This window comes from Ambystoma mexicanum, chromosome 3p (genome assembly GCF_040938575.1).
Source record: "Ambystoma mexicanum isolate Mex_15411 chromosome 3p, UKY_AmexF1_1, whole genome shotgun sequence".
Lineage (NCBI taxonomy): Eukaryota > Metazoa > Chordata > Amphibia > Caudata > Ambystomatidae > Ambystoma > Ambystoma mexicanum.
The window spans coordinates 157,090,287-157,118,173 of NC_090925.1; the positions used below are offsets into that span (position 1 = coordinate 157,090,287).

A 27,887-nucleotide genomic window follows, 5' to 3' on the forward strand; every position below is an offset into this window, starting at 1 on the left:
TTGCTCTGTGTAAAAGCCTAAACAAATACATAGATACATCTATACACATAGATTTGGGTCATGGAAACTCAGACTCTTAAGGGCGCAAAGTCAGAAATCCCACTGTCAAAGCATTTTGGAGGACATATGGTTTCACTACATGAGGTGGGCATGGACGTTGGATAGGGTGTCAGCTTTAGAGAGGTATCTCCCACCTGCAGAGGGTACTCCAGGTCCTAATCAGGGAAGGGAGTACCCAGACATCAACACCACGACACTACTAAATCCCTTCTCCTAATGGAGGGCTGAGAACTCTCACAAATTAGCAGAGTGAACAAGAGGGATATAGGGAAGGGCTGCCCATGCTGGAGTCAGAAGAGGTAACGATGGAACGCTAGATAATCTCAAGGATGGAGAGGTACAAAGAATTCCAGATGCATAATGTGATGTCTCCCAACACCTATAGGTCTCCTCAGTTGTGCACACACGAAATAAGATGAATATACACTACTATGTTCCACAAGCCTTATTCATAAGGGTGAGCCATAAGGGTATAGCATAGAAGCGGGAGTCTGTATTCTTTCGGACTAATGTGAGTAGATGATATGACTTCCCTGCCCGTTGAACATGCGTCTATAAGCCAGTGGCTCTCCAGATGTTTTGGATCATGCCTCCCATGATTCCTCTCCATTGATTATGCTTGCCAGGGCTGATGGGAGTTGGAGTCCAAAACATATCAAGAGCCAATGGTTGCTGCCCTCTGCTCTATTAGAGACATGTTATGCTCACAACACTACTGTGACGCAGGTTTCCGTACCATATATTAAGAACATTGAAGTAAGGGCTCCAGTGAAACAGGGGAAAGAAATGTACTTGCATCTCAAGGAAGTCAAAATTATGGTCGAGACCAGTTTAGGGCTAGAATGGATATAGGTTTCTGTTCCAGTGTTAATGGATTGAAACAACCAATGCTTTTAATGAACTGTGGTTCATGTGTAACACTACATTCAGGGTTTTGGGATAAGAATAAGTATGGAATACAGGTCCAGATATCGAGGGTGTTGCTTCCTCCAGATATCGAGGGTGTTGCTTCCAGGGAACTCCTCTAGGGCAGTATATCCACTATTGGTGTGCAGGCGTAGGGAGCTCCAAGGAGTTCAGTGATTACAAGGTTTCAAACATGAGGACTACAATGTTGAACTTTTTTTAGGGATGTGCAAATGCACGTTTGAATATGAAGGGTTGGATATATCAGATTATGTAAACCATTCTCGCCTTATGGGGCTTTAATACACTGAAAGGCTGGAGAGATTTCAAAGTGTCTGAAGGGCACTGGGATTGTGAAGAATGTCACTGACAAGGAGCGTCCAAGCAGATGGACAGCATCATGGAGTGTTCATACCTTCCCGAAACCGATAAACGCATGCATCAAGCATCACAATATCATGTAATGCACTGGTGATAGTCACATATCAGTTCTTGCAACACAGACCTGCGCATCACCCTTTTCTCTTCTCCCCAGTACACACAGTTCTTCCCCCATGTTGCTATGGCAACCAGTGATCAGTGCTTTCGCAAAGGGCCACCTCACTCCAGGGTGGAAGATGATTTCAGCTGCTATAGATGTTCACACATGTTCAAGGGAGGCCCCCGCTCCCATGCACTATTTCAGTTGCCATATAGTGGGCCGTGCCTGCCCACCGGCCAAGTTGCAATGTTCAGGGGCACTGCATTCTTCCACCTTGCTCCTATGCTATTGCCCTCCTTGCAAATACCAGCCCTGGGATATCAGTATGTAGACATGTCGCATGGCTTTCATTTCTGCTGCCCAGATTCAATCTCCACCCCCACATTCCTTGCTTTTCTCAGCCCACTTGGCTTGCAGAAGTCCACCATGCTTAGCATTGTGATGTGGCATGCAGGAGGTCTCTTGGGTATGTCCAACCAGCCATGTAAAATACTTTACCTCTACTTAAACTCGACCAACATGAGTCTGTTTGTTGCAACATAAGCACAAAAGCGATTAAGTCCAGTGTTCGTATTGCAGTGAATTGCCACACGTCACTCAGCCTTCCTGTACTTTGTGGAATGGACTCAGCAAGCAGAGATTGTTCTGGATTGTTCCTCGTGGACAATACTTGAATCTAAGGGTGCTTGAGCTTGGATCCCCATCCCCTTTTATGTCATGTTGTTTTGTGTTATTCTATGTGGGATTTCTATAGTTCTCCTATGTTATACCACCGCAAATCTTAATTGCAGGAATTTCTAGAATATCTAGTAGAGTTTGAGAGCCTTTGTGAGCTCCACAAATGATGTCTGACCTTAAAGAGTGAGTGAATCCCCCAGCTTGAAACCTTCTAGCCTTCATATAGCTTTTTACGCTGTGTGCTCCAATGCAGTTCCTCTTGCAATGGTGTTTTTCGAGCACGGAGCTCCTGTCATTTTCCTCTGTATCCTGACCACTGCCTGTGTAGCCCTTATAAGAGAACCTTTCCCTTGAACAACATCTGCAGAAACAAAGTCCCCCATCACCCTCCCCAGTGTGACTGCTGAGGTTGTGTTGGGCCTCTGGATTTAGTTGTTCTTATTCCTTACCTACGACAGCTAGTTATCCTTGCGTACATTGGCGAAACAGAATTCACTATGATGCGTGTTCCCTTCAGTGGTGTTAACCATTCACAAATCTTCTCCAAAACTACTGAGTACCAGAGCATGGTTTCGATCAATAGCTCTTTTCTTTTTCAACACAATGTAGCCACCCGAATATCTGAATTGGAAAAAGACCTGACTTTTGTCACACAAATATGTGACTATGTCCAACAGCCTTGACACTGGGAGTTGGGTCTCCACAGACGCACCATTATATATGAAATCATAAGGAGAGATAATCCTTGGGTGCTGTACATAGAGGTTTCACATTATGTTTGAGCATTGGGAATTTTTGAAAACCCTGACAAGGGAAAAAGTCTGTGTGATATAAAGCATCTGTAGGTATTGAGCATTTCAAGAATATGGAGATTTCATGGAAGAGATGTTGTCTCAGCAGTCATGGGACAACTCTCGTATAAGTTCAAAGACAACGGGCCTCATTCAGAGGTTGGCGCAAAGGGATACTGGGCACCGTTAAGGACATCGGTGCCGGTAATCCCTTTGCGCCCTATTCCGAGGTCCCTTAGCGGGTCCTGCAATGGCCGCCTGGTTTTACCAGGCGTCCTTAGCGGGAGCCGCTAAAGGACCAGAGAGCAAATTGCGGTACCGTTATAAGCTATTTCCCCATTCCCATTTGAGCCCTATGGGGATTTTTCTACGGGGACTTCTACGGGGACTTACCGGTCCCTCCAGGGTCGGAATCGACAGGTAAATCCCCATTGAACCAGGTCGGACCCGGACCCGGTATGGGAGGTAGTCATGGCGCAAATAGCGCCATGACTACCTCCATACTCGGAATGAGGCCCCCCGTCCTTTAACATTGTGTGTATTATAAGAGGCTTTGTTCTGGGGTTCTAGAGCAATGGCAAACAGGAGTAGGAGGGAGGAGCCTCCCTGTCTAGTCTCTGTGTCTAGTGGAATCAACTAGACACATCACCATTAAACATTACCTGGGCTGTGGGTTCCCTGTGCAATAGATAAAGCCAGCCCAGGAATTCTAGACCCCATTTTACATACAAGATAAAGGCTGTTTCATGTGGGGAAAGTAGCTCCCAGCCTCTAATGACAAAGGTATCCAGATGCCCTGTCACAGCCGAGGCGAGACATCAATAGACAAATCAATATTGATAGAAGCTGGGATTAAATTGGCGTGAGCCTACAGGATGGGCTTAGTAATGGCACAGCTAGTAGAAGGGATCGTCCCTAGGCCCTTCACTTCTCTCAGTCCTTCCCCCTCTCCCATTGGATCAATTCTGCCTCCATGTCAGAAAAACAATCTCTCATTGTCTTTAGGATTGATAGTGCCTCGCGTTTCTTTCTCAATTTGGTGTCTTTCTTGGTTGTGACCAACGTCCTCAATATGAAGCTTTGGTCATCCTGGACTCTCCCACCAGGTACCCTCCCCTGATAACCTTCGGTCTTCTGGTGGGAGTCGGGTGCTGCACAATGTGTTGCTTGATGGAGCACAAGGTACCACATGGTTCTCCACCTGGTTGAGCCGAGCAAGTCATCACACTTTTGCATATGAACAAACGTCTCTACTCCTGATCTCTGACTTGGTTCCGGTACTTGGGGTGGCTCTGCCTCCACCGGCTGGAAAGGGATTTTCTAGCTCAGGCTGCGAAGGACACTAATTAAACTATTGTGAAACATAAATTTTGATGGATGACCCAACCCATGTGATTAGCTCCTCCTTACACATACGTAAGCGGCCCAAGCGCGTTTAGTGCGCTGTGGTATTGAGAATGACATACTGTTTGGTTCTAGAGGGAAAGGTAAGTGAGGGAGCTTTGTGGGGTGCACTCTAAATCAAGCAGCACCTTTACTGCATAGCCGGCTTTGTCTGAGATTGTCGTTCTTCATCTCTACAGGTCCACATTACGCTGGAGAAATCCAAAGAGTACCACGCAGAACCCACAGTACCAGAGGAAGAGGCGCATTGCATTCCTGCAAATGAGAGGGTCACTGTCTCCTGGGCTGTAAATCCAATATCCCTTGGTGAGGAAGCTCTCTTATAGCAGGTCCTCCTAATTATTACCAAAAGTCCTAGGTCTACTGCATGTCTGAATCGCTTCTGCTTCCAGTGAGAAAATCTCAGACTTTAACAATCCCAGGTCAATCCATACAAGATACTAGAATCATCCGAGTTCCTCCTTGATCACTTCGGCTGCTTCCTGTGATGTGATTTCTGACCAACTCAGATCCCATGTCCAATAGAAGAGGCGTGACAGTGATGACTCCATGATCAGGGAACAGAGGGATGCACAGTTATGCTCCAGGTTCTGGTCCATGTTTGGTTCTGTCGGAGAAGCATTGACATTGATGAGGAAATGACTGCAGAACAGAGAGATCTGATCCTCTCCCTGATTCTTGCTGCCTCCTGAAGAGTGAGTCATTATGGTGGAAAGTGCATCTATAGAATAAAGCACGCCATGGATCCTACATAGTCCCGTGCATGCTTCTCTCATAGTGACGAGGAACTTCTATAGAAATCAGGCAAGTCCTGTTAGTGGAGCAATGGCTCTGAAGAGGTGATCCCTATAGACTAGAGCTGCTAATTTCCCCCTGCCCCAGAATCCCTTGGGCTTCAGGTAAGAGGAGATTTTATGCAAAAGAAATAACTTTGTAAAAGAGAGATCCTAAGGTCTTTATGACCTGGAATGATCATCTGTGCCTTCTTTGAGAGACCCTCACACAGTGATAGGACAATCATAATATTTCATTTTACGTGGGTGCCATGTCTTATCTACGATTATCGAGGGCAACATCATTCTCTTTCCACATCTTCTACTCATTTGTTTGTCTTGTTCTGCTCATTGCAGGGGATGTGAAGTTCTCTGTTAGTGCTGAAATGCTCCAGGGAGAAGGACTGTGCGGAAACCTGATTGTTGCCCAACCAACAACTATACGAAAGGACACTATCATCAAATTGCTTCTGGTCGAGGTACTGCCCGGGCGGCTTCTGCTGCTTCCACTTCCTGTGTGGTATCCTTTCCCTACTTCTGCTTGCAATGCATCCTGGGGTACATGTCAGATTATACTTTTCACATCACACTCCTTGAAATACATCACACATTCCCTTTAGAAATAGTATGCATCCGATGAAACCTCCTAACGTGACCCCTTTGTGTCCTTTAGATTGATTTAAGACCGATCTTTCAAAACCCCCATATTCAATCTTGGAATATGATATAGGGTTGAGTGAGGTTAATTCACCGAAAAAAACAACTGGGTGGTTTCCTGATCCAAAATTGTCTTTTGAGGCAAAATGAAGCCACCCATGTTTCACCCAAGAATTTCTCTCAAAATTTTGCATTTTAAAACTGTTAGCCCTGATTCAATGTTTGCTAACATTGAAAATAAATCACCAAGCCTCATCTATTCCTATGACACCTTCTTTGTTTAGTGTGACCTCTCCCTCACATACGCTATAGAACACATTCTGGCACACCTCCACATTTACCCACAAATGTTCCTCTTTGGACCTCATTACAACTTCAGTGGATTTACCGCACCACTGAAATTTCGAGATTGAAGGTGAAGTGCACGAGTCACCTTGAGCATATAGCTGGAGGTAAATCCTCCACTTTACCACCACACATCTGTATCAGAAATACCACTTATGGTAAATCAACAAAAATCCCCATGTTATCCAATGGACTTCAAAAATGGTGATCAACACTACCTTACCACCACTTGTAATCCAACAGTAAATCTGATGGACCAACTAGTTTGGTGGTATTTCCACATAAGATTTGTGAAATTACTGCTGTACTCATAATGACGCTCAATCCATATCGTGATGCCTATGCATGTTTCTTTTGCTCGCCTGATGACCACTTTTCAGTCAAACTCATGCTATTTATTCTCTGTTGTGTGTTTTCCTTTCTACAGCCTGAAGGAGTAGAGAAGGAAGAGACCATCAACACTGTGATGTGTGCAAAGGGTAAGCTAGTCCAGCCTGATGTGCGTTATGCAGGTTTAAACAACACATACACATCACTCTGCTAATTAACCTCAATAGCAGCTCTTTGCTATCCCAGAACTGGGACCAGCAGGGCTCTGCCAAACCTCCTCACTCCCGACCTGCTCCAACTCCTGCTAAGATAGTGCTTGGAGTGATGTGTAGTTCTACCCATGAAGCTCACTCCACTGCAGAGACACACACAGAGCTCTGCTAAATTACCATTATACTGACCTGCAGCACCGTCTGCGTTTACAGTACTGGGACGGACACACTGCTCTGTTACAACGCCTGACTGCAGCAACCAGTACTATTCTAACACTGGAGCTCATCCATAGTTCAGAAATAGTGCCCACATCTCAACTCAACGTGACCTGCCGCACTCTGAGGTCCACACACAGCTTTTCCAATGCACCCCAACTTCTAGTGTACCTTAATCCTAATGTGTATTAGCTTTGCTATCTCAGAAGTCAGACCACCACACAGCTCTATTGGTGCACCTCTACCCTTCCTTACATGTGTCACTGCTACTGGTATTACGTAATATTATCCCCAACACAAATATCGCCGTATATACAGTTATCAGGAACAGCCATAGTGGATATTTTTATTGCCGATAATATCTGGGGTTTTTGGCAGCAGGGGTTGCAGGGGGGTGTCCCCCACTCCTTTTAAAATAATACAGGGGTTGCAGGGGTGTCCCCCGCAGGTTCCATGCCTTAATATCGCTGCAGAAATATGGCAATATTTGTGTATGGCGATATTTTTTTGGGGATATTAACACATGGAACCCTACTACTTTAGTGCTCATTTGCCAATATGGCTCTTTCAAAGCACCTCAAACCTATGGTGGTACAGCCGATATTAATCATTTTTCATACTGGTTTAAAACACCAGCTTGGCCTCTGAACGTGTCCTTTTTCCATGGCCCCGCCCTCAGCTCCTCAGAGTAGAAATGTCACCAGGTTGTAATGGCCATCAAAACTGTGCACCAATCAAGTGCATTTTTCTGAGTGGATTTAAAGATTGGCAGACTACTGTCCTACATTGTGTGTGGCAGATGCAATGCATTCATGTGTCTTGCCTGTCAGCAACCTTTATGATAGCTCTCAGATCACTCTACTCAGGGTCCAAACATGGATGTGCACGGAAACCAAGCATCCCCCCGTAGGCCCGATTCTGTGGGCGTGGCAAAGTTAGAAAAAGTGACGCTCAGCGGTACAATTAGACATTTCTAAATAGCCACCATTTTGTACAGCAATTCAAAATGTGCAGCCTCACATGGAATCTGCCACATTCGTCCAGTGCTCCATGTCAGCGATTTACGGCCTGATGCCAACCTTGGGGACTGTTTCTGATGTGCCTGCACACATTTAAAAAGTGTTGTTCCTTGAAGGAACGACACTTTTCTACATTCCACCAGATCCTCTTGGAATCCAAAAGAAGCAGATTGGAACCTTATCCCCCACTATTGTTCGCCAGCATTGGTCCTCACTTCATTGTCGGAAACCGCTGCAACTGCTGAACCACTAAGGCAAGCTCATTCTGCTCACCAGTGCCACATTGACATAACATAGGTGCATTGGTGTAGAAAAGAAAGACACCTCACAGTTGCCAAATGTTAACCCTTTTTTAAATAAATCAAAAAGTAGTGATCTGCAAAGAGAATGCCCCCACAGTCCCTGCCCTGCATTAATGTTGGACATTAGGACCATTGGCGGGCACGAAAATCAGGGTCATGCAAGAATTGGGGCTTTTATGTCAGTACCCCACATTCTTTCTTTTACAGAATATGGTGCTTTTAGGAAAAGTGTTGTTATGATATGATCATTTATAACACGCCTGTACCCAAGTGTTGCTAGGCGCGACAAGACAAGGAGGGGGAAACAGAGGGAGGACAAAACAACGATCTTACTGGGCCTTGTGTCATTCAGATCGCGCAAGCGCAGGGAAGGGGAAGAGAAAGGGGAGAAGTGCAAAAAATGGGCTGGGCATTGGGAAGTGCAGGTAATCAAAAGTGCAGCCAGTGGTTGGCTCAGTGCAGGTAATCGGAAAGTGCAGCTAACAGGTGCTCATAAGTGCAGAGAGAGGGGACTGTAGGGTTACAGATACAGTCCACAAGTGCTGGGTGCAACTGGACAAGCAGGGAGGTGTGCCCAAATTCAGAGGGTGGCCAGGTGACCAGTGCGTGGAACAGACGCATCATCAGCAAGGGAGAGGAAGAGAGAAAGCAGAAGCGAAGAGGAAGGTCTTGAGTTGCTTCCAGAGCTGAAGATGGTTCTGCTCAAGTTTCATAGAGGCAGGGAAGCTGTTCCAGAGGGAGGCCCCAGCCGAAGACAGAGATCTGCCCCCAACTCTCTGCTTGGAAAAGCGGCTTACCCTTAGAGAGTTGGAGGTGGATGAGCAAAGAGCTCAAGAAGGGAGATACTTAGGAAGAGAGAGTTGGATTTAGTGCGGATCCATGCCCCAGAAAGCCTCGTGGACAATGCAGAGGGTCTTGAACTCGATGCTTGTCGCCACTGGGAACAACACATTTCTATTTTTACCAGACATCTGAATCTGGCCCCCATTGTTTCCAGCATGTACTTGAAGTGAAGACTGTAGCAGTAAGAAGTAGGTGAAATGCTGGACTATTGGGACATTTACCTGGAATCCAACTAGAAAGTGAATGCATTGGGCAACCCAAAGATGGAGAGCTCTGTGCCAGACAACCCCTTTATTATTATTATGGTATTTAATGAGCGCGGACCTGGTTTTGAGATGCAACAGAGCGGTTTACAGAGGTATACACCAAAACAGATATATAACAGAGGGCTTTACAGAGGTATACACCAAAACAGATATATAATAGAGGGCTTTACAGAGGAATACACCAAAACAGATATATAACAGAGGGCTTTACAGAGGTATACACCAAAACAGATATATAATAGAGCGCTTTACAGAGGTATACACCAAAACAGATATATAACAGAGGGCTTTACAGAGGTATACACCAAAACAGATATATAATAGAGGGCTTTACAGAGGTATACACCAAAACAGATATATAACAGAGGGCTTTACAGAGGTATACACCAAAACAGATATATAATAGAGTGCTTCACAGAGGTATACACCAAAACAGATATATAATAGAGGTTTACAACATTACAGATGCATAATGTAGCACTTTTCAGTGGTCACAACAGAACAGATATACAGCGGGCGGTAGGATACAGAGGGGCACAGAGGAGGGGTACAGCTGTACCGGGTGGCAGGGAGGATAGGACCGTCGGTGTATAGCGAGTCAGATGGCGCGAGGAGTGATGTGATGTCCTAGGTTTTGAGGACCCCTTGTGCATCAGAGCTGACTATTAAAGATGGACATTTCTCTCACTGTGTACTTGTTGTTTTGCAGAAGATCACCCAGTGACCGAGACGATTTCCCTCAAGCTTCCAGAGAATGTGGTGGAAGGTTCCGCCCGAGTCTATATACAAGTTGTTGGTGAGTGACTGATGAGAACCTCCCTCCCTCAGGTCTCCCTCTCTCTATCTGCTAAAGTATTCTGGTATCCTCGAACCATCAATTTATAGCACTTATTTCCTGGTTTGAAAAATCTGCGTCTCTAAAACTGTCAATTTCTCTTTCATCCTCTTCATATATAATTTGTTTTTTCCTGGAAGATGACAAGTCCACGATCAGTGATATTGTGTTGAATTAAGCTAGCTTATGTGACACAATGTGATCCTAAATTGTGATTTTCTGTTTTCCTACTTTGTCCTATCTTATGATATGTGAGTATATGTTTTCTTTTTTGTTATGTTTTCCAATGCACTTTCCTTCATCCTGTTCAATGTCTATTTTCAACCGCTGCTATCTCTGCTTCCTTTGTTTGGCAATAGTTTCTAGAACAACATAGACAATTGTGATGAATCTGATGATGTCATCACTCCTTTCCCTGGGATAGCCTCTCCCCAGGTTTCCTGGGGATGGCAGCAGCTAACTGATCCTGACCCTGGGTGCGGCTATATGAGGAAGGACCACCTTGGGGAGTGGTGGCACTCAGGGGTATGGGGTGACATTGTTTGAGGGTCTGGATACCCACAGGCAGCGCCAGGAGTGCCAGAATAGGATTACGGACACATGACATATTTTGTTGGAGAGTGTGACAAAGGAAAGATGAATTTAATAGGGGAAAGATCTCCTAGATTAGGGATAGTGAGGCATTTCCCAACCCCTTCTTGTTTCAATAAACGTGTATGGCCAAAACCTTTGTGCCCGTGTGTCATTCCTGGCTCCTCACATGATACACAAATGTTCTTGAAACTGCAGTCTCACTCAGATATACAGTCTGCTACTTTCTCTAGTAATATGCCTGCACTGGATGACTGGCAGAGCAAACATTTTCTAAAGTTAAATCTTACAAACATTGAGATCCTTTGGTTGCAAATCCTTCACTGGGTCCATCATCTATTTGGCCTATCTCACTGGGCAATAGTCCATGCCTTTTACAGTGGTGAAAAATATAGGGATCTTTTTAGGATCCACTCTTTAAATAAATCCTAGACTTGACAAGCAATCAAGACCAGTTTCTACCACTTGCAACCATTATAACACCTTTTCTTCTGCTTGGATCAACCTCAGAAGATGCACGTGGTCATAGCATAGCGCCAGTCTGTACATGGAAACAGTGGGCCTGTGCAGTGCCTTCCAGACACTGCGCAGGTGAGTGAGGCCCCACACAAGACCCTCCAGGGCTTGTTTATTTAAGAATCCGAGACCTGGTGTGCCTCCTAGTACCGGCGCCCCATGTGGTCCCATCTCCCTGCTCCCATCCGCTTCACTTATTCCTTCCCTCCCTCCTCCCGCCTCCCAGACCACCCCCGTCCCATGATTGGCCCAAAGGCTGTGTTTACTAGGGCCTTAGAGGCCGCAGGACCCGTGCAGACGCCATTCTTCCAGGCGCTGCACAGGTGAGTGAGGCCCCACACGAGACACTCCAGGGCTCGTTTATTCAAGAATCTGAGGCCCGGTGTGCCTCCTGGTACCGGCACCCCACATGGTCCGATCTGCCTGCTCCCATCCACTTCCCCTATTCCTCCCCTCCCTTCTCCCGCCTCCCAGACCGCCCCCATCCCGCGATTGGCCCAAAGGCCGTGTTTACTAGGGCCTTAGAGACCGCAGGACCCGTGCAGATGCCATTCTTCCAGGCGCTGCACAGGTGAGTGAGGCCCCACACAAGATCCTCCAGGGCTCGTTTATTTAAGAATCCGAGGCCCGGTGTGCCTCCTGGTACCGGCGCCCCACGTGGTCCCATCTCCCTGCTCCCATCCGCTTCCCCTATTCCTCCCCTCCCTCCTCCCGCCTCCCAGACCACCCCCTCACCCTGATTGGCTCATTCTACACTTTTAGAGCCATCTCCCCAGGGCAGCCCTCTGCCCAGCAGCCCCCACGACTAAGGACCACGAGGCAAAGGGCGGCTCCTACATTGGCGGCTCCAAGATGTGTCTGCAGGTGTCCGCAGGGGACGCCAAGGAAGCCAGCAGCTAACAGACACCAACAAAAACTGTGAGTGTGGCATTGGTGGGGAGTAGAGCAATCACTCTACTCCAGAAAACCCCTGCCACTCTATCTTACCTCCCTTATTAGCATGTGCACAATTAGATAGATTTGTGAACATTAGCCTGCGTCATGTCTGGTTAGAATTATGAACGTTGGCATGTCCACACTTAGATAGAATTGTGAATATTAGCATGTCCACACTTAGATAGAATTGTGAATGTTGGCATGTCCACACTTAGATAGAATTGTAAATATTAGCATGTGCACACTTAGATAGAATTGTGAACATTAGCCTGCGTCGCATCTAGACAGGATTTTGACTGAAGGATAGCATGGCCGCACCTAGATGAAACTTGAATGTTAGCATGTGCCACACTCAGAGCTGTGAACTCCAGCCTGCGCCGCATCTAGATAGAGCTGTGAATGTTGGCATGCCCACCCCTAGATAGAATTCTGAACAGTGGCCTGCGCCGCATCTAGATAGGATTGTGAAGGCCAACAAGTGCCACACTTAGACAATACTGTGAATGTTAGCACGCTAAAGGTCAGGTAACCCACTAACCAATATAACCTCAAACTCTGCATACTTATCTAACTCAAAAACTCACAAAACCATCTCTCGCACCACAAGCCGCACGCACTTCACAACACTGCAACAACATATAACGCGGAGCAACAAAACACGCGGACTGAAACCGATCCAATACCTGCACCAAAGCTCAGCATCTAGTGTATACCAAGTTGAAGCTGCCAACAGAACACCACTCCTCTCACTATCCTACTCCCTCTTCACCTTACTAACCCATCCCCCCTTATCGTTTACAGATCCGCCAGAGCGACTGGGGACCAATTCCGTTGGTGACGGTGCACGGCACAAATAGCTTTAACATTTAACATTTAAAATTTAACATTACGACCCTGGCGTTAACCAATGGCGCTATTAGCACCATGGTTAACGCCAGTAACTTACCGAATCCGCCATGGTGAAATGGGGAATTACCACCCCATTCCAAGGTTGGCGGAGCGGTAATTCCCCATTTACCATTGGCCCTTCCCCATTCCCATTTTTGCCCCATAGGGCTCAATGGGAAAGTGGAAGGCGGTAATAATGGTACCGCAAATTGCGGTACCGTAATTACCTTCAAGGTCCCTTTGCGGGTCCCTACTTTAACGGCTGGTACAGACCAGCTGTTAAGGTCGGGAGCCGTAAAGGGACCTCATAGTAAGGCGTTAAGGGGTTAACGGCGCTGCAACCTTTTACGACGCCGTTAACCCCTTAACGCCTGGGTCGTACTGAGGCCCTGTATCTACTTTGGTCCTCCTGGTCTTTTGATGCATTGGCTGCAGTGTCTATGGAATTCTAAAGCCCACCTAGTTTATAGCTTCACTCTAAGGAACCACATCTCTCCAGTTGGGTAGAAGCTGCATTGTTTGTCAGATGGCCGGTGGGTGATCTTGAAGTCAATGTCCTTTGAGCTCTGGACAGCAGCTCCTTATCCATTCTCTCTGACAGATGTAGGTTCCATAATCCAGACAGACATCTTTGCACCACTTCTTCTGTGTTGATCCGGCCGTCACAATAGAGATTTTTCAGTAGAGTGCCCTTCTTGTTGGAAATTACGCCAAGTGTTTTCGTTCACAAGCAACTGAAAAGCAATCTCTTTTCACATTAACTAATCTTTAGTTTGTTTTGTGATACCGACAGGCAGTGTCAGAAAGGGCTGTTGATGATCTTTATTGAGGGCCCAGAAGCCATACCTCCAATTTTGCATCTTCAGTCCTCCCTGGAGCATTTCCAAATATTTGTAGAGTTGAAAAACCACACAAAGCAATCAGCAGAGCCCATCCTATACAAGAAATGCACAACGGTTTCACATGTATCGTCCATAATCTGAACCGCAACTCAACATGACTGCATATCGGCTTACCCATGATTGGGGCTTTGCCTAATGGTCGACCCATGTTGGTCGACAGTCTTTTGGTCAACCCCAAGTTATTCCCCCTCAAGGTGGTCGACCCTTTCTTTTTTCAATGAACAGTTGTATAATGGTTGGACCTTAGGGGGTCGACCAATGCAACTGCTCAACTAAAGGGGACCCAATCACCCCACTTTCCTGCCTCCTCCCCGTTTATACCCTCACTCTTTTCTCCTATGAAGAGGGTTTCCCCAGTGCTCCCCTTCTCAACCACAACCCTCCCTCCCCTGCCACTGCCCTTTCCAATCCCCTTCATCCTCTCCTACACCGCCACCAACCGCTGCCCCACCACACTGTCTTTTTACATTTGTCATGGGAGGTCCTCCTGAGCCTGCCTATCTTTGTTCCCCATTCCCCTGATACTCCTCTTTCCTATATTCTTCCCCTAACCCCAGTATTTCACTGTCCCCTCACATCCCAATCCCTACTACCGCACACCCTTGTTTGACCTGCTTCTTACCCCCCAGCATCCACCCCAATACCAGTCCACTGTTTTCCCACACCTCACCCTCCCGTTAGCCCTCTTTCTTCGGCCTCATCATAAACTACTCTATCAGGGAGACATGTCGATCACCTTTACCAGTCGACTAGTCTAGCCTGACTACTGCCCTTACTGCGATAGATTTCCATGGATGCTCTCCTGACATAATTATGCTAGTCTTCTCCGTTCTGCCCCTCCCCTCAACTTCATGGTGGTGATTACTGATGTCTGTCTATTACAACAAAGTTAAATCATGTCACCATTTCCACAAAAAAGGTAGCAGACGCCCTTCTCCAGAAACAACATGGCATGATAACCTGTTGGTGTTTTTCCCACTTTAAGAGTCCGCAGCCATCGCTTTTTGCTCACTGTACTTTTCACAATGGAGGAATATTAATTTGCATATCAGTCTTTGTCCCGCCCACAAGGGCAGTCCAGCAACGAAATGCCTGGAAAACCTCCTTTAAACGAGTGCCTACAGCAACCCCAGACACCCCCAGACACGTGTTTCAGGCTTGTTGGCCTCATTAGTGAGGTGGAGCTGTGCCACTCTGAGAACAGTGAGCAAGGGGTCCACGTCTGAGTTCCCATCACCCCCTGACTGTGACAGTCTGCTGCTGACCCTGGGGTAATGGCCAAGCTAGAGGCCAATCCTGGGTATTCCCCATATGGCAAAAACCCTGTTTGTCGTGTGACCTCATTCTTAGATTCTTCCGGGCGACATGGACCTTCTTCAGTTCTCCCATGAGTCTCTAGGTGTTGAGGAAACAGCAATGACACAGGTCTTCCCTTTATGTCACTCTGCATCTCCCAGGCATACCAGTCCACTTCTCTCTCAGAACCAGGCAACGTCTGCAGCTGTGATCCCTTACCCTCAGCAATGTTGATGATCTTGGTCCATGCATACACCACACTGGTGTAGCCGAGATTTGCCGACCTATAGTTTCGCCAAAGGCATTTCTGGCTTCTCTTTTTTTCTATGCAGATGGTATATTGGTGTAAGCAATATATGCGGTGTGGAGTGGACATCTCTATCATGAAAACACATTGAAACAATGAGCAAATGGAAAACAGGTGCATGCTGGAACTTGGAGTCTAAGTTCATACTGCCCTGAAGGAGAAATGCTGTGTAGTGGGGAATCGAAACCTAAGGCCCTAGAAGGCAACATCCATAGAGACAATGAAAAAATAATAGTGCAGAGACACACTGCATCATGGAACTTGAAGGTCCTAAAGGCATCAAGAGTAATATACAATGTGGCAACCAAAGAGACAAGGATTAGAGTTCCGAATCACCTAACTAATCAGCTTATCGTAATACAACTCTATTCCCTTGCCCATGCCCATAATTATAAGATTTTGCCAGGGCAAAGAATTTGCCAAAGCAGAAAACTATCCCAAGTGTCTGTCCTCTGGCTTCCACCAAACAGGTGTGTCAGGGGTCACCAGAAATTACAAAAGTATTCAAAAAGGAGTGTACACAGGTGCAAGAAGTAACGCAATTTTATTCAGGGCCCCAGATGCAGCTGGGACAGCAAATTCAAACAGAACGCGGACAGAACTGCATTAAAAGGCACTGTCAAAGAACTACTCTCAAAATGAAAACTTTTATAGAATGTAAAAAAATTAGCATTTGCGATTGTGTGAAAACATCTCCCCACCAGAAATGATTGTTCGTAGCACTTTGCACCCATATAGAACTACATATGTTGTGATTGATCATTGGGTCATGAACCTTCCCACGCCGCCCTCAATTACAATAATGTGACGTCACAATTCACCCCCAATTCCCACAACACAAAATTATGTAATTGATCCATTTGAGACGACCAGCGGAACTTTATTATTTTGCCCTGGTCGCCTCTTCATGCCTCCCATGGAAACGGCTACCCACCAGGACACCATCAGAGCCTTGACCCCCGGATATACTATTGAATAATTAATGCATATTGTGAACATTCTAGCCCTCTTCCCAGGGAAAATGATCTGTGGGTGCTTTGAAACTGATGTGGGTATTTCCAGCTACACTAGAAAATCACATTACATAAATGATCTTGAATTATAAAATGGTCATATATATATATTCATCATTCACTGGCAAACCCTGTATGCTCTAATCAGTTGACCTCGAAAAATAACCCCTGTTTGCTTCTCTGAAGGCTTTGCTGGGGGTTGCATGTTCTGTACTAATGAACCGGCCGCAGTGGGCTTTGCCGCAAGCAAAATGTGTGCACATGTTTAAAGCAGAAGCAGGCTCTTGGGGCCTATTTACCGCACTTCATTCTACTATTAAGTTTGATTATACTTACCTGTGCCCCAGGATTTATGGATTTGTTTTATTAGGTTTTCAATTTTGCAGATATCAGAAAGAGCCCTCCTCCCCATTTTATAGCACTACTCTATCAGCTGATAAATGCGTTCCTTCATACCACGCTGGACTTGCATTTTGATTACACAGGTCACCCCACTGCGACCTTGGTAGTTATCCAATGGTTGTCGATGAAACAATGTTCTTATTTGAAAGCATTATGCCTCATGCAGGCACCTCAGGATGTTGCCCTTGGCTACCTTGCCATCCAGTTTCATCTTTGCCATCCCGACCTTAAGCAAACAACCATTATCTCTACTCATCACCTCTGAAAGAGACCGTCTTTCTTCCCAGCAAAGTATCAAGCTTTCAATCGCAGATCCCTCTATTTTCAAGTCTCAAATTTATGGAACTGCCTTCCTTCGAGACTCTGTCTTCAAGTAGATTTTTGGAAATTCTAACCAGTTACACTTTTTCTTTTCTACTTTTCCACTTTAACTGCTGATACTGCAAGAATTTCTTTTGCCTGCTCTAAAATCCATGCCACCCCACCCACCTCTCGTCGTTCTGAAAGGGGGACTTGACATAGGCAACTGACATCACAATGCTGGCAATTTTTTTTTCCCACATGTCTTTACACCACATCTATATGGCTGTTGAATTTGTGTCACTGCCAATCAGGAACGCACTGTAAAGATGACCACATTAAATATAAATGTGATACAAAACAAAGCTTGTGCAAAGCCAACAGTTTGAGCTTTTGGGTACACACAGAACAGGTATTTTCGGTGTTGCCATAATTGCCACAATTCACTTCTTTCAAACACCTTTCTCATGTACTGGGTGTGAAACTATAAATCTGAAAGTTTTAACTTTCCCTAGTGACTGCTTAAATATTATTGATTTATCGTCCGCCAACGGAGACACCTATGTGTTTGGATGAAATATCAGGCATCTTGTCAAATTTTAATACACCGAATAGCCATTCAGTTATATTAGCAGATGTTGACAAATGGCTGGGTAACCCTAAAGGTCTGAAATCTATTGAATTAGAGCAAATATTATGTAATTACGATTTCACTATATTGAGAAAAGAACCAACACATTAACACAGTAACGCCCCTGATTGGGTTGTAGCAGAAATGTACATCTACAATTACTTGGTATTAAACCTTGTGTCTAGTCAGACCATTACACAGTGATCTTTGAGATACTTCTTACTAAAAAGGAACTTCATAGACCTAATAAGTTGCAAACAGTCACTAGTAGGAATTTTAATATAATTACATCTGACGAGTTACAGAAATATATCAATGAATTAATGGCTTCTACATCGGACCATGAACTACCTACTATATCAAAGTCTGATCAAAGGAATCGTGAGTTACTTGATCAAATTGCACCTCTGAAAGAAAGAAATGTCAGGGAAAGAGAAAATAACCACACGTGGTATACACCACATCTTGCCTCCTTGAAACAAGATAAGAGGAATGCTGAATGGCTGTGGATTAAATCACAATCCCCAGAGAATAAAGCGAAATGGAAGGTTATAGAGAAAAGCTAACGGACAGAAATCTTCCAAGCTAAAAGGGCTTTTTTGGCTCCCAAATTTCCAACTCTGCCAATGATACTAAGAAATGATTTGAGATTGTCAGATCATTGGAAAAACCCAAAGCCCAAATAAAACATTGTATTCCGAATAATGTGGATTGTGAAGCAATACACAAAGCTTTTTCGGATAAAGTGTATAAAGCACAATGTACTATTGCTAACACAAAAGAGACTAATAGTAATCTTACTGTTAAGAGTCCAACTTTTCAATCTCGTTCTCATGAAAACCCTCCTTTCTCATTTTAGACTATTACAGTGGACTCTCTTACTAAACTCCTCAATGAAATGTGCCCTACTATTTGACAGATGTATATTCTACCTTCAAAAATTGTTTTACAGAATTTAGATATTTTTGCGCCTTTCCTGACTCGTTTTACAAATGCTTCTTTTTTTAGGTAATGATGTGCCTGACTTTCTGAAAAGTGTCACAGTTACCCATTTACTTAAAAAAACGAATTTTGATCCTAGGGTGTATTGTAACTACAGACCCATTACCAATGTCCCATTTCTGCAGAAGGTAGTTGATACGGTGGCGGCTATCCATCTCCAACAGCATTTTGAGAAATCAAGCATCTTACACCAGCGGCAGTCCAGTTTTAGGAGTGCCCATGGGACAGAGACTGCAAAGCTAGATTTACAAACAGAAATGCTAGATTATATGGATGATAGTAGATATGGGCTGCTGATCTTTTTAGATCTTTCAGCGGCCTTTGATCTTGTTGATCATTCCAAACTTCGAACATATATCCAGGAAATTGGTAATTGTTCCACAAACACGGTTAAATGGCTTTGGACAATTCTAAGTAATAGAAAGTCTGAGACTTTTGGGGAAAATGCTTCATCTAATTCAGAGTCTATTACATGTGGAGTTCTGCAGGGGGCCTGTTTGTCCCCCACCCTCTTTGATGTCTTCTGTCGATTATTGTGTGATCTCTTGGATTCTATGGGACAATATTTGACCAATTATGCTGATGACACTAAGATTCTTTTAGACTGAGTGGAGAATACACAAAGGACACAGAAATGTTTACGTCCGTATACGACAACTTTCCTATTTGGATGATGGAAAATGGGCTTTGCGTTAATAGTCGGAAGACTGAACTTTAGATTTTTGGCTCAGTCCAAGCAAGAGAAAAGCTAGGAGTGGATAATGATAAGCTATGTATTGACTAACATCTAATACATAAAGTAAATAAAGTAAAAACACTTGGGGTTACCATTGACGCATGACTTAATGCAGATGCTCAAGTTGTAAGCGTGACAAAAACACACAATATTATTTCAGGCTATTACGCCTGATAAAATGCTTTTTTTCACCAACAAACTGTGTTACTCTAGTTAGGGCTTTAGTCATGCCAAGATTAGACTATTGCAACGTATTGCTAGGCAGAGCAAGAAAACGTTGTATCAAAAGATTGCAGATTCTGCAAAATGATGCTGTTAGAATTACAAAAGATGTACCAAAGCCAGAACATATATCATAGTACAGAAGAGAACTGCATTGGCTTCTTGTATAAGCGTGAATAGAATTTAAAATCAACATCATGACTCACAAATGTTTATTTGGTGATGCCCACAGATATCTGAATACACGTATTATTGTCCAGGATTCTATCAGAAATACTAGATCGAAGGACTCCAGGCGATGGACATGCCCTAGATCCCGACGGGTTAAGGGAAAAGAAAGGTCTTACCCTGTAAACTGAAGACTATTCATTCTTTTAGGCTGACTTACTACTGATAATTCTCTATTATATTTCCCATGCTCTCGATCCATCTTTTCTCCACGCCCTGATGCCTACGGCACATTACAAATAAATAAATAAATGGTAGTAACTGGCCATAAGATGGCTACATCTGGATAATGTTGTGAGTAGCAAAGCATATGTCAGTGTCCAGCAAATGCCTACCTAATAGCAAAACACAAGCCACAATTGTTGGCTTTGAAAAGGCTTGTTATTAATTAAGTGCAGGGAACATATGCAAGGACACACATACTGCCTAGATAGCAGCTCCTGAAGGCCCATTCAGTTAAGACTTTTATGTTACACCAGGGGCTCATTTGCAACTGCAATTAAGCAATGAACTCTCTGAAAGCTGCTTATAATTGACCACTGGCAGGTCCCATTAGCACAAAGCTTGATGATACTTCAAAGCTCAGGGAGATCCCAGGAGGATCTGTTTTGACCAGGGAGGGGCAGCTAGTTGGTGGGAATGGTCATAGGGATTAGTAGGTCCAGGGGTGGCCAAAATGTGTGTAAAAACCAAACAGCACCCACAATCTATGTGCCCACCTTCACACCCCTTCTCTCTCCTATTTGTTCTGCAATGCAATACTCTGGGTTTAGACGTGGTGCTAAAGCACCAGCGAAGAGACACAACTCATGTAAATTAGGACTGGAAAAAGTGGCTTTGGGCAATCAAGGAAAGGCTTCTAGATCTTAATGCCCCTAATTTGGTGGTTTCTATCTGCGATGTCTTTGCAGGAGGTCAAGAGTAGGCTTTACTCCGTAAGATGTCCAGTGTAACTAGTGGCAGGCTAACAGCAAGGTATTTAGGAAATAAATCATTGAATAGGGCGGAAACATATCTTCATATAGTCGAGAACTTCAATCAGAAAGTTCTTTCTTTGAAATTCCGAATGAATGGTCCTCCTCTTGCATCCATCACCAAGCGATGGGACTGAACGTCATCACATTCTTGCCATGTTTGTCCTTTGGATGCAGAAAGAAGTATTCCCTTTATTTTGTATGTCCTCTGTGATAAGCTTTAGAAGCAAGTGGCTGGTGCCGTTACTTAATCCTGAGGCCACTAGAACACGGATTGAAGCGCTTTCAATCTACTTCACCTGGGTCAGTAATGTTCAGTGTTTCAGCCTCTCTGGTGCCTGGAGGAGACAGGCCTGCTATATCAAATATGTTTTTAAATATTTCTTTGGGATTTAATGAAACTATTTTTATCTGCGTGTAATTTTATGTTATCTATGTATGCGGAGAGAAATACGGAAATACGACTGACTGACTTTGGGTAATTTCTTTGTGTACCTGTGGGGAGCAAGGCTCGTGGTATATAGTAAGAGCGCCACGGCGGAGGGAGGGGTTCCATTTGGCAGTGGCACCCTCTTTCATGTTCTGCACCCGTTGTCACTGTCTTAGTTATCCTAGTGCTACAGGCCACGGTGTATCAATGCAGCAGCTCCTTCCTGTCTTCACTGACCCCAGGCTGGCTAGATTTCTCACGGTGGTGCTCCCTGTACGCCCGCATAGAATGCGGGCTCTGCCCACTCATTTGGTCGCCATCACTTTGTTCTGCCCCTGGAGGCAAACACTAGGCGGAGAATGTAGGGCTCGGGTCTTTCTTGCTCTCTATGCTCCTATGCTCCTATGAGTGAACTCTCTATATCTCTATCAGGCGCCCCCTGTCCTCACCCCTCCCTTCAATTTCCCATCTCCCTGCTGCAGTATAAGAAGCTCTCCATGTCATGCACGCCTCTACATATGTGTCATGATCCGTCTGTCCATCCATATCCATCCATCGACCGACCCAACCGCCCATTCATCCATCTATCATGCACCCATCCATCCACCTGTCCATCAAACAACCCACCCACCCATCCATCCATCCACCCACCCATCCATCCATCCATCCATCCATCCATCCATCCATCCATCCATCCATCCATCCATCCATCCATCGATACATCCATGAATCCAGCCGTTCATCCACCCACCCATCCATCCATGCATCCATCCATCCATCAATACATCCATGCAATCACCCGTTCATCCACCCATCCATCCATGCATCCGCCTATCCATCCATCCACCCATCCGTCCATCCACCCTATCCATCCGTCTGTCCGTCCATCCATCCATCCATCCATCCATCCATCCATCCATCCATCCATCCATCCATCCATCCATCCATCCATCCATCCATCCATCCATCCATCCATCCATCCATCCATCCATCCATCCATCCATCCATCCATCCATCCATCCATCCATCCATCCACAGTCCATTCTTAGATCCACCTCCTCTTAAACCTTCCCTACACATACATAGTCCCAGTATAAGGTGATCAGGTTACTACTTGAATGACAGTCTAGGCAGCAAACCGAGGAGGCCTTTTGCCGCCCACCAACTGGAAAATAAGAGATGAAGCAACAGGTTCCTTTTCAACATGGCGTCTGCATGATTGGGCACAAAATACCAGAACTGAGTTGGAAAACTCATGTGCAAACTCTGCAGCACGAGATAGGGTGGTGATGACCTCGGATAGCTTTGAGTACCTATATCAGGGCCCGGGTGGCTTCCGGCCTGTACTCTACCGCTTTCCAGCCGATGCAGGCTGCGGTGTGTTTGCAGCCAGGTGCACCATCATGTTGCTGTTCTCTCATGTGGTTAATTCTAAGATCAGTGCAAGTGCTTCTATCGCTGAGAAGTGTAGCACATACACAGACCCTGCTTGTGTGTGAGTGACGCTTCATCACGTGGACTCTTGACATTGATGCATGGGTGGTGTTGGTATGCATAGTTTGCAGTACTCCGGATCATCTGCTTCGCCTCGACATACTCAGGGTCAATGCATGTCCATGTGTTCCTTATCATAGAAGGGGCACACTCTGTAAAAAGCAATGCAAGACTAAATGAGGGGTCAGTAAAGTCTAATCTGGTGCATCAGGGAGATCCAGTTTGTGAGTGTCAATGAAATAGGGCGCTCTGCGACAGGTGATGTGTCACGTGACTTGTGCGCCATTCTCCTCTTCCCTGCAGGAGACATCATGGGAGTTATGATCCACAACTTGCAGGACCTTCTGCAGATGCCCTACGGCTGTGGGGAGCAGAACATGGCCCTATTCGCCCCCAACCTCTACGCCATGGAGTATCTGAACAAAACCGGGCAACTGACCGAAGAGATCAAAGCCAAGATCATTGGGCATCTGATAAGTGGTGAGTGATGCATGAGAAGCCAACCTTCGCCATTGGAGATCAATGGACAGGCTAAGGACAGGTCTGCACTGCATTGAAGAAGCATTGTGTCCCTGTTGTCTACATTAGACACAGATTCATGACAGGGATTCAATGCTGTGTCTGAGGCATGGGGAAACTGACAGGAGTTACTCACCCTGGACTGGGGAAGGCTGGGCCGGCGAGAGACGCCAGCCCAAACCAAGGAAGACCGTAGCGACCGTAGCGAAGAAAATATCTCAGTGGAGGGTGCAGGGCCCCATTCCAGGGTCATCATCACTCGTAGCACCCAGGGGAGTGTGCTCTTGGGTGCTAATAGGAAATCAAGCCAATTGGTTAGCATCAGAAAAAATAAAAGGACTTTAGTGACTTTATTATATCTGAGGTCTTTCCGCGTGGTCGGGACGTGGAGAAAGTAATCACCAGAGGACAGGTGGCCGTGGGTCTGTGGCAGGAGAGGTTATAGGTATGTGGAGAGTAGAGGGCAGTGGGAAAAGAGGGAGGAGAGTGCAGGGAACGAAGTGGAATTCAGAGCCCATATTGTTGGACGAAAAACAAAATCCCGAATTGAGGCAGTGGTTCAGGAGGCAGGAATGGAACGTGGACATATGCCTGCAGATACTGCTCACGTTCCTGGCATGAGTGCCGGGCACCGCTCCGCAGGGTGCTCATTTTGTAAAATCCCCTGTTTGATACACCTGGGAAAAGAGAGGAGGGTTCATAGTCTAATCACATTGGGAAGAGCATGCAGTGAACAGTCATAGTGCATACATGTGCACAGCTAGCAGAGCAATATCCGTGCTTACTTGCAATCCATGCTACTCTAAGACCAATGAAGACCATGCATGGACTAGTGCATAGAAAGCACACTGCAGTAAACACCTGGGGCCAGATTACAAAGACTTTGCACCGGTGCAAGTGCAAAGCTGCGACGCATTAGCACTAGGGCAAAAGTTTGACCTAGTTCAAAACACTGGAGCCATATTCGAAAACATTTGCACTGTGACAAGTGACATTTTCCAAGCATTATTTGCCCTAGTGAAAAAAACCTGCACTTTCAATGCATGTTTGTAACAGGGAAAAGTGTGTCCTAGTGCTAATTCAATTCCATGTTATCACTAGGGCACACTTTGCCCTTTTGCAGAAATGCATTGACTGGGGACACTCCCCATGTCATGTATAAAGAGGCATGAGTCAGGTGCTAACCTAAGGATGTGCTCATTTTGTCCCTTACTCCAGGTTACCAGCGGCAGCTGCTGTACAAACACAGTGACGGCAGTTACAGTGCTTTTGGCCCCCCTGGCGAAGGCAACACATGGTGAGTGATCAGCTGGGACACTGTGCCCCCCCTCCACCCAACTCCCTAAACCATGGCTGTGATACAGGGGGTTCAGGACCCCACCTAAACCATATGCAGGGGGTAGAGGGATGTGGAAGCGGAGGCATGTACGAGTTCATTTGCCCACACCACTGCTAATGTGACTTACTTTAACTCATGCTCCAAAGTGGTACTATTATTTTGGAAGGATACCGGGGCAACTCTTATGAGAATGAGGGCTTGTTGCTAAGATCCCTGTGGCTAAGATGGGCCATGCAGGACAACATGTAAGCAATATATAGTTTATACACCAAAGGAGTGCAATCATATAACTATATGTGCACTCAGGCTTTACACGGCTCAAAGATGTATGCAGTGCTATGTATATCCTGGCTGTACTGCAAGTGAGAATCTAGAAGGCTCAAGGCAGGGCTTTGTGGCTAGAAAACAAGAATAATTGAATGAAACACATTTGGGAAATAGCAACACCTTATATTCCAGAATTCCTGGAGGAATCCAGCGTGACGTGATCGATATAAACACCATATGTGGTATGAGGAAACACCATTCAATTTGTCGATAATGCCTATAGCTGCATGCTGATTGGCCGGTAATGGCCAGGGGTCCATGTTAGAGGCCAGAGTGAAGTGAGGGTGTAAAGGGGGGGCACGCAGGGAACTAGACACTTGGTAGGAGTTAGTAGAAAATGGCGCCTGCACCAGTGCACAAGTTCATGGCAGACTCAGGGATGGAATGCAGGGTGTATTGGGCAATTCGGCCAGCGCTTCTCTGCACCTGATTGGCTGGTGCCTTCCCCAGTGTGTGCTAATTAATGATAACACAATAGCTCTTAGGATGGAGGCTTTAAGATCTATTTCATTTATGGTCAATGTATAACTTCTTCAAAATAGAGGAAAACATCTTAGTTGACCTCAGTCATGCGCGGTGGCGCAGAATATCAACATTGTTCATGGTACTTCTTCAGGGAAACGAGAGACTGGAACCTCATCTATCACACGTAGAGAGGCCACCAACATGGCATAAGGTGCACTGCACAAGACTGCTTTACAATTCATCGCAATCCTGTGGCTTAGCAATCAGAACTGCATCCGTGCAAGCAAACCAGTGGTCATGAGACACAATATCTGATGAAAGAAACACGGGATTGTGTTGAGACAAAGGGGCCAGGGTTCACAGCTTTTTTACATTTTGTGATTATTCAATATGTCTTTATGAATTAAAATTACTCCAAGATTCTCTGGCTCTTAAGGGCATACATAACATAAAATATCAAAGTGTATTCAGCCCCCCTCCATGGGTCTGAAATTAATTTTAATATTGCTGATTTCCATTTATTGTAAATGTTGGTCATGTACACATAAATAGTGCTGTTTGATATTTCTGTGTGCACAATCAAAACTGAAATAAATGTTGATCAGCGCAGTGACATTATTTGAAGGCTCACAAGTGGACAGGAAGGTTCCCCCCCACCAAGGGATGTGTGATCTTTTTCAGGGGCATTCCTTCCCGTTCAGGATCCATTAACTCGAGGCTGTCTCTGGAATATTATAGCCAGAACCAGGAGACTGTACCTTGCATTTAGCAGCTTGTCAGGCATGTTGTGCCATTATTGGGGCAATTGAAGTTGTATTTAGCATATTAATAACACCTACAGCTTACATACATGGTGACCATACTAGACACATGATGGCATTATTGTGGCACAGAAGGCTGTTCGTAACATATCATGGTAGCACCTGTAATTGTAGGATTACACTGTAACATGTGGCTGTACAGGGTATATAATGGCATGACTGGGCATGTAAGACTGCACATCAAATATGGCAGCCAAATACAATTGGTTTTTGGCAATGCTTGAGGACCCTTTGGACAGAAGTGACCTTTGCAGCGGTACCTCACAAATCACACCCAATAAGAAGCAAATATGCTTTTGGGAGTGTTCCTCTCCTTTTGCTGTCCATGCATAGTTCAGACTGCTGGCGGGGTCCAATGCATAGCCTCAATGAGGACCACCGCTCCCCTCGGTACAGGTGGACCAACCTTCCTAACCAACCTGACAGGTAGTTTTCCCGTGCTCTGGTCAGTGTCAGCTATTAGTGATTACCTTGGATTCCTGAATTTTGGAGGTTTCTTCTGCCCGCGTCCTCTCCACTGAGTCTATTGACATGTGCGCTTCTATAGGTTATTGCATTGCCAGCAAGAAATACTCTCATTCTCTCTCACACACTCTAACTATCTACCCTCAACCCTTCTGTTCCCTTTCTTCTTCCTCACAATGTCTCCTCTAGGCTCACTGCCTTCACCCTCAAGTCCTTTTCCATGGCCCGTTCAGTGATCCACATCGATGGGAAGCACATTTCGGACGCCCTGCTCTGGCTCTCAGCTCGTCAGAAGAGTAACGGATGCTTCCAGAATGTTGGGAAGCTCTTCAACAATGCTATGAAGGTGACCAGGGTTCTGGGATGGGCCAAAATTAGTTTGATTTCGAGAGACAGAAGGACAATGTGAAAAACAGAATCTGCCTGCGGAAGAGAGAGCTAGAGAATGAGCGAACCTACGAATGAACGAACGAACGAACGAACGAACGAACGAACGAACGAACGAGAGAGAGCTTACCTATGAGGTGTATGTGCATGGATGACACAACGCTACTTTAACGCCTGCATGAGGTGCAAACAGGGCCAATCATATTGCGAAGGAAATAAGTAGCATATCTGGGGCATTTATTCTGTTTGGTTCTTTCCTCTGCCCTTGATGATTTGGTACTTCTGTGGAACTCTAGAACTTTCTGATCAAGGTGTATTTGCCCTGGAAGATAAGCATTAATCCGCCTGAATATCCAGAAAAAGACACCATAAGCACCAGGCATTTCTGCCCACACTTTCCAAGTGTATCTAGAGTAGCTAAGTCAGGAAATCACTTCTGCTGGGCGTGTTCCAGTGATTTCAGGGCCCACTGGCCAGCAGAACTGATTAACCTTGCGGCTGCTGGCCCTTCAAGAGACTTTGGTTTGAATGGTAATAAAACAAAATAGCCTGAAATGCCCTTAAATTCGAAAGGTGGT

The 27,887-nt window shown here is 45.4% G+C and overlaps 1 protein-coding gene across 1 annotated transcript in view; it reads left to right on the plus strand.

The window, feature by feature from the left end:
- LOC138580188 (alpha-2-macroglobulin-like) overlaps positions 1–27,887 on the plus strand; it is a 450,387-nt gene that overhangs the window by 288,331 nt on the left and 134,169 nt on the right. The window contains exons 20-26 of the mRNA XM_069650526.1: positions 4,500–4,626; positions 5,451–5,572; positions 6,523–6,574; positions 9,993–10,079; positions 23,290–23,466; positions 24,724–24,802; positions 27,112–27,268. Coding sequence (XP_069506627.1) covers positions 4,500–4,626; positions 5,451–5,572; positions 6,523–6,574; positions 9,993–10,079; positions 23,290–23,466; positions 24,724–24,802; positions 27,112–27,268 — 801 coding nt within the window. The remainder of the gene's footprint in view (positions 1–4,499; positions 4,627–5,450; positions 5,573–6,522; positions 6,575–9,992; positions 10,080–23,289; positions 23,467–24,723; positions 24,803–27,111; positions 27,269–27,887) is intronic.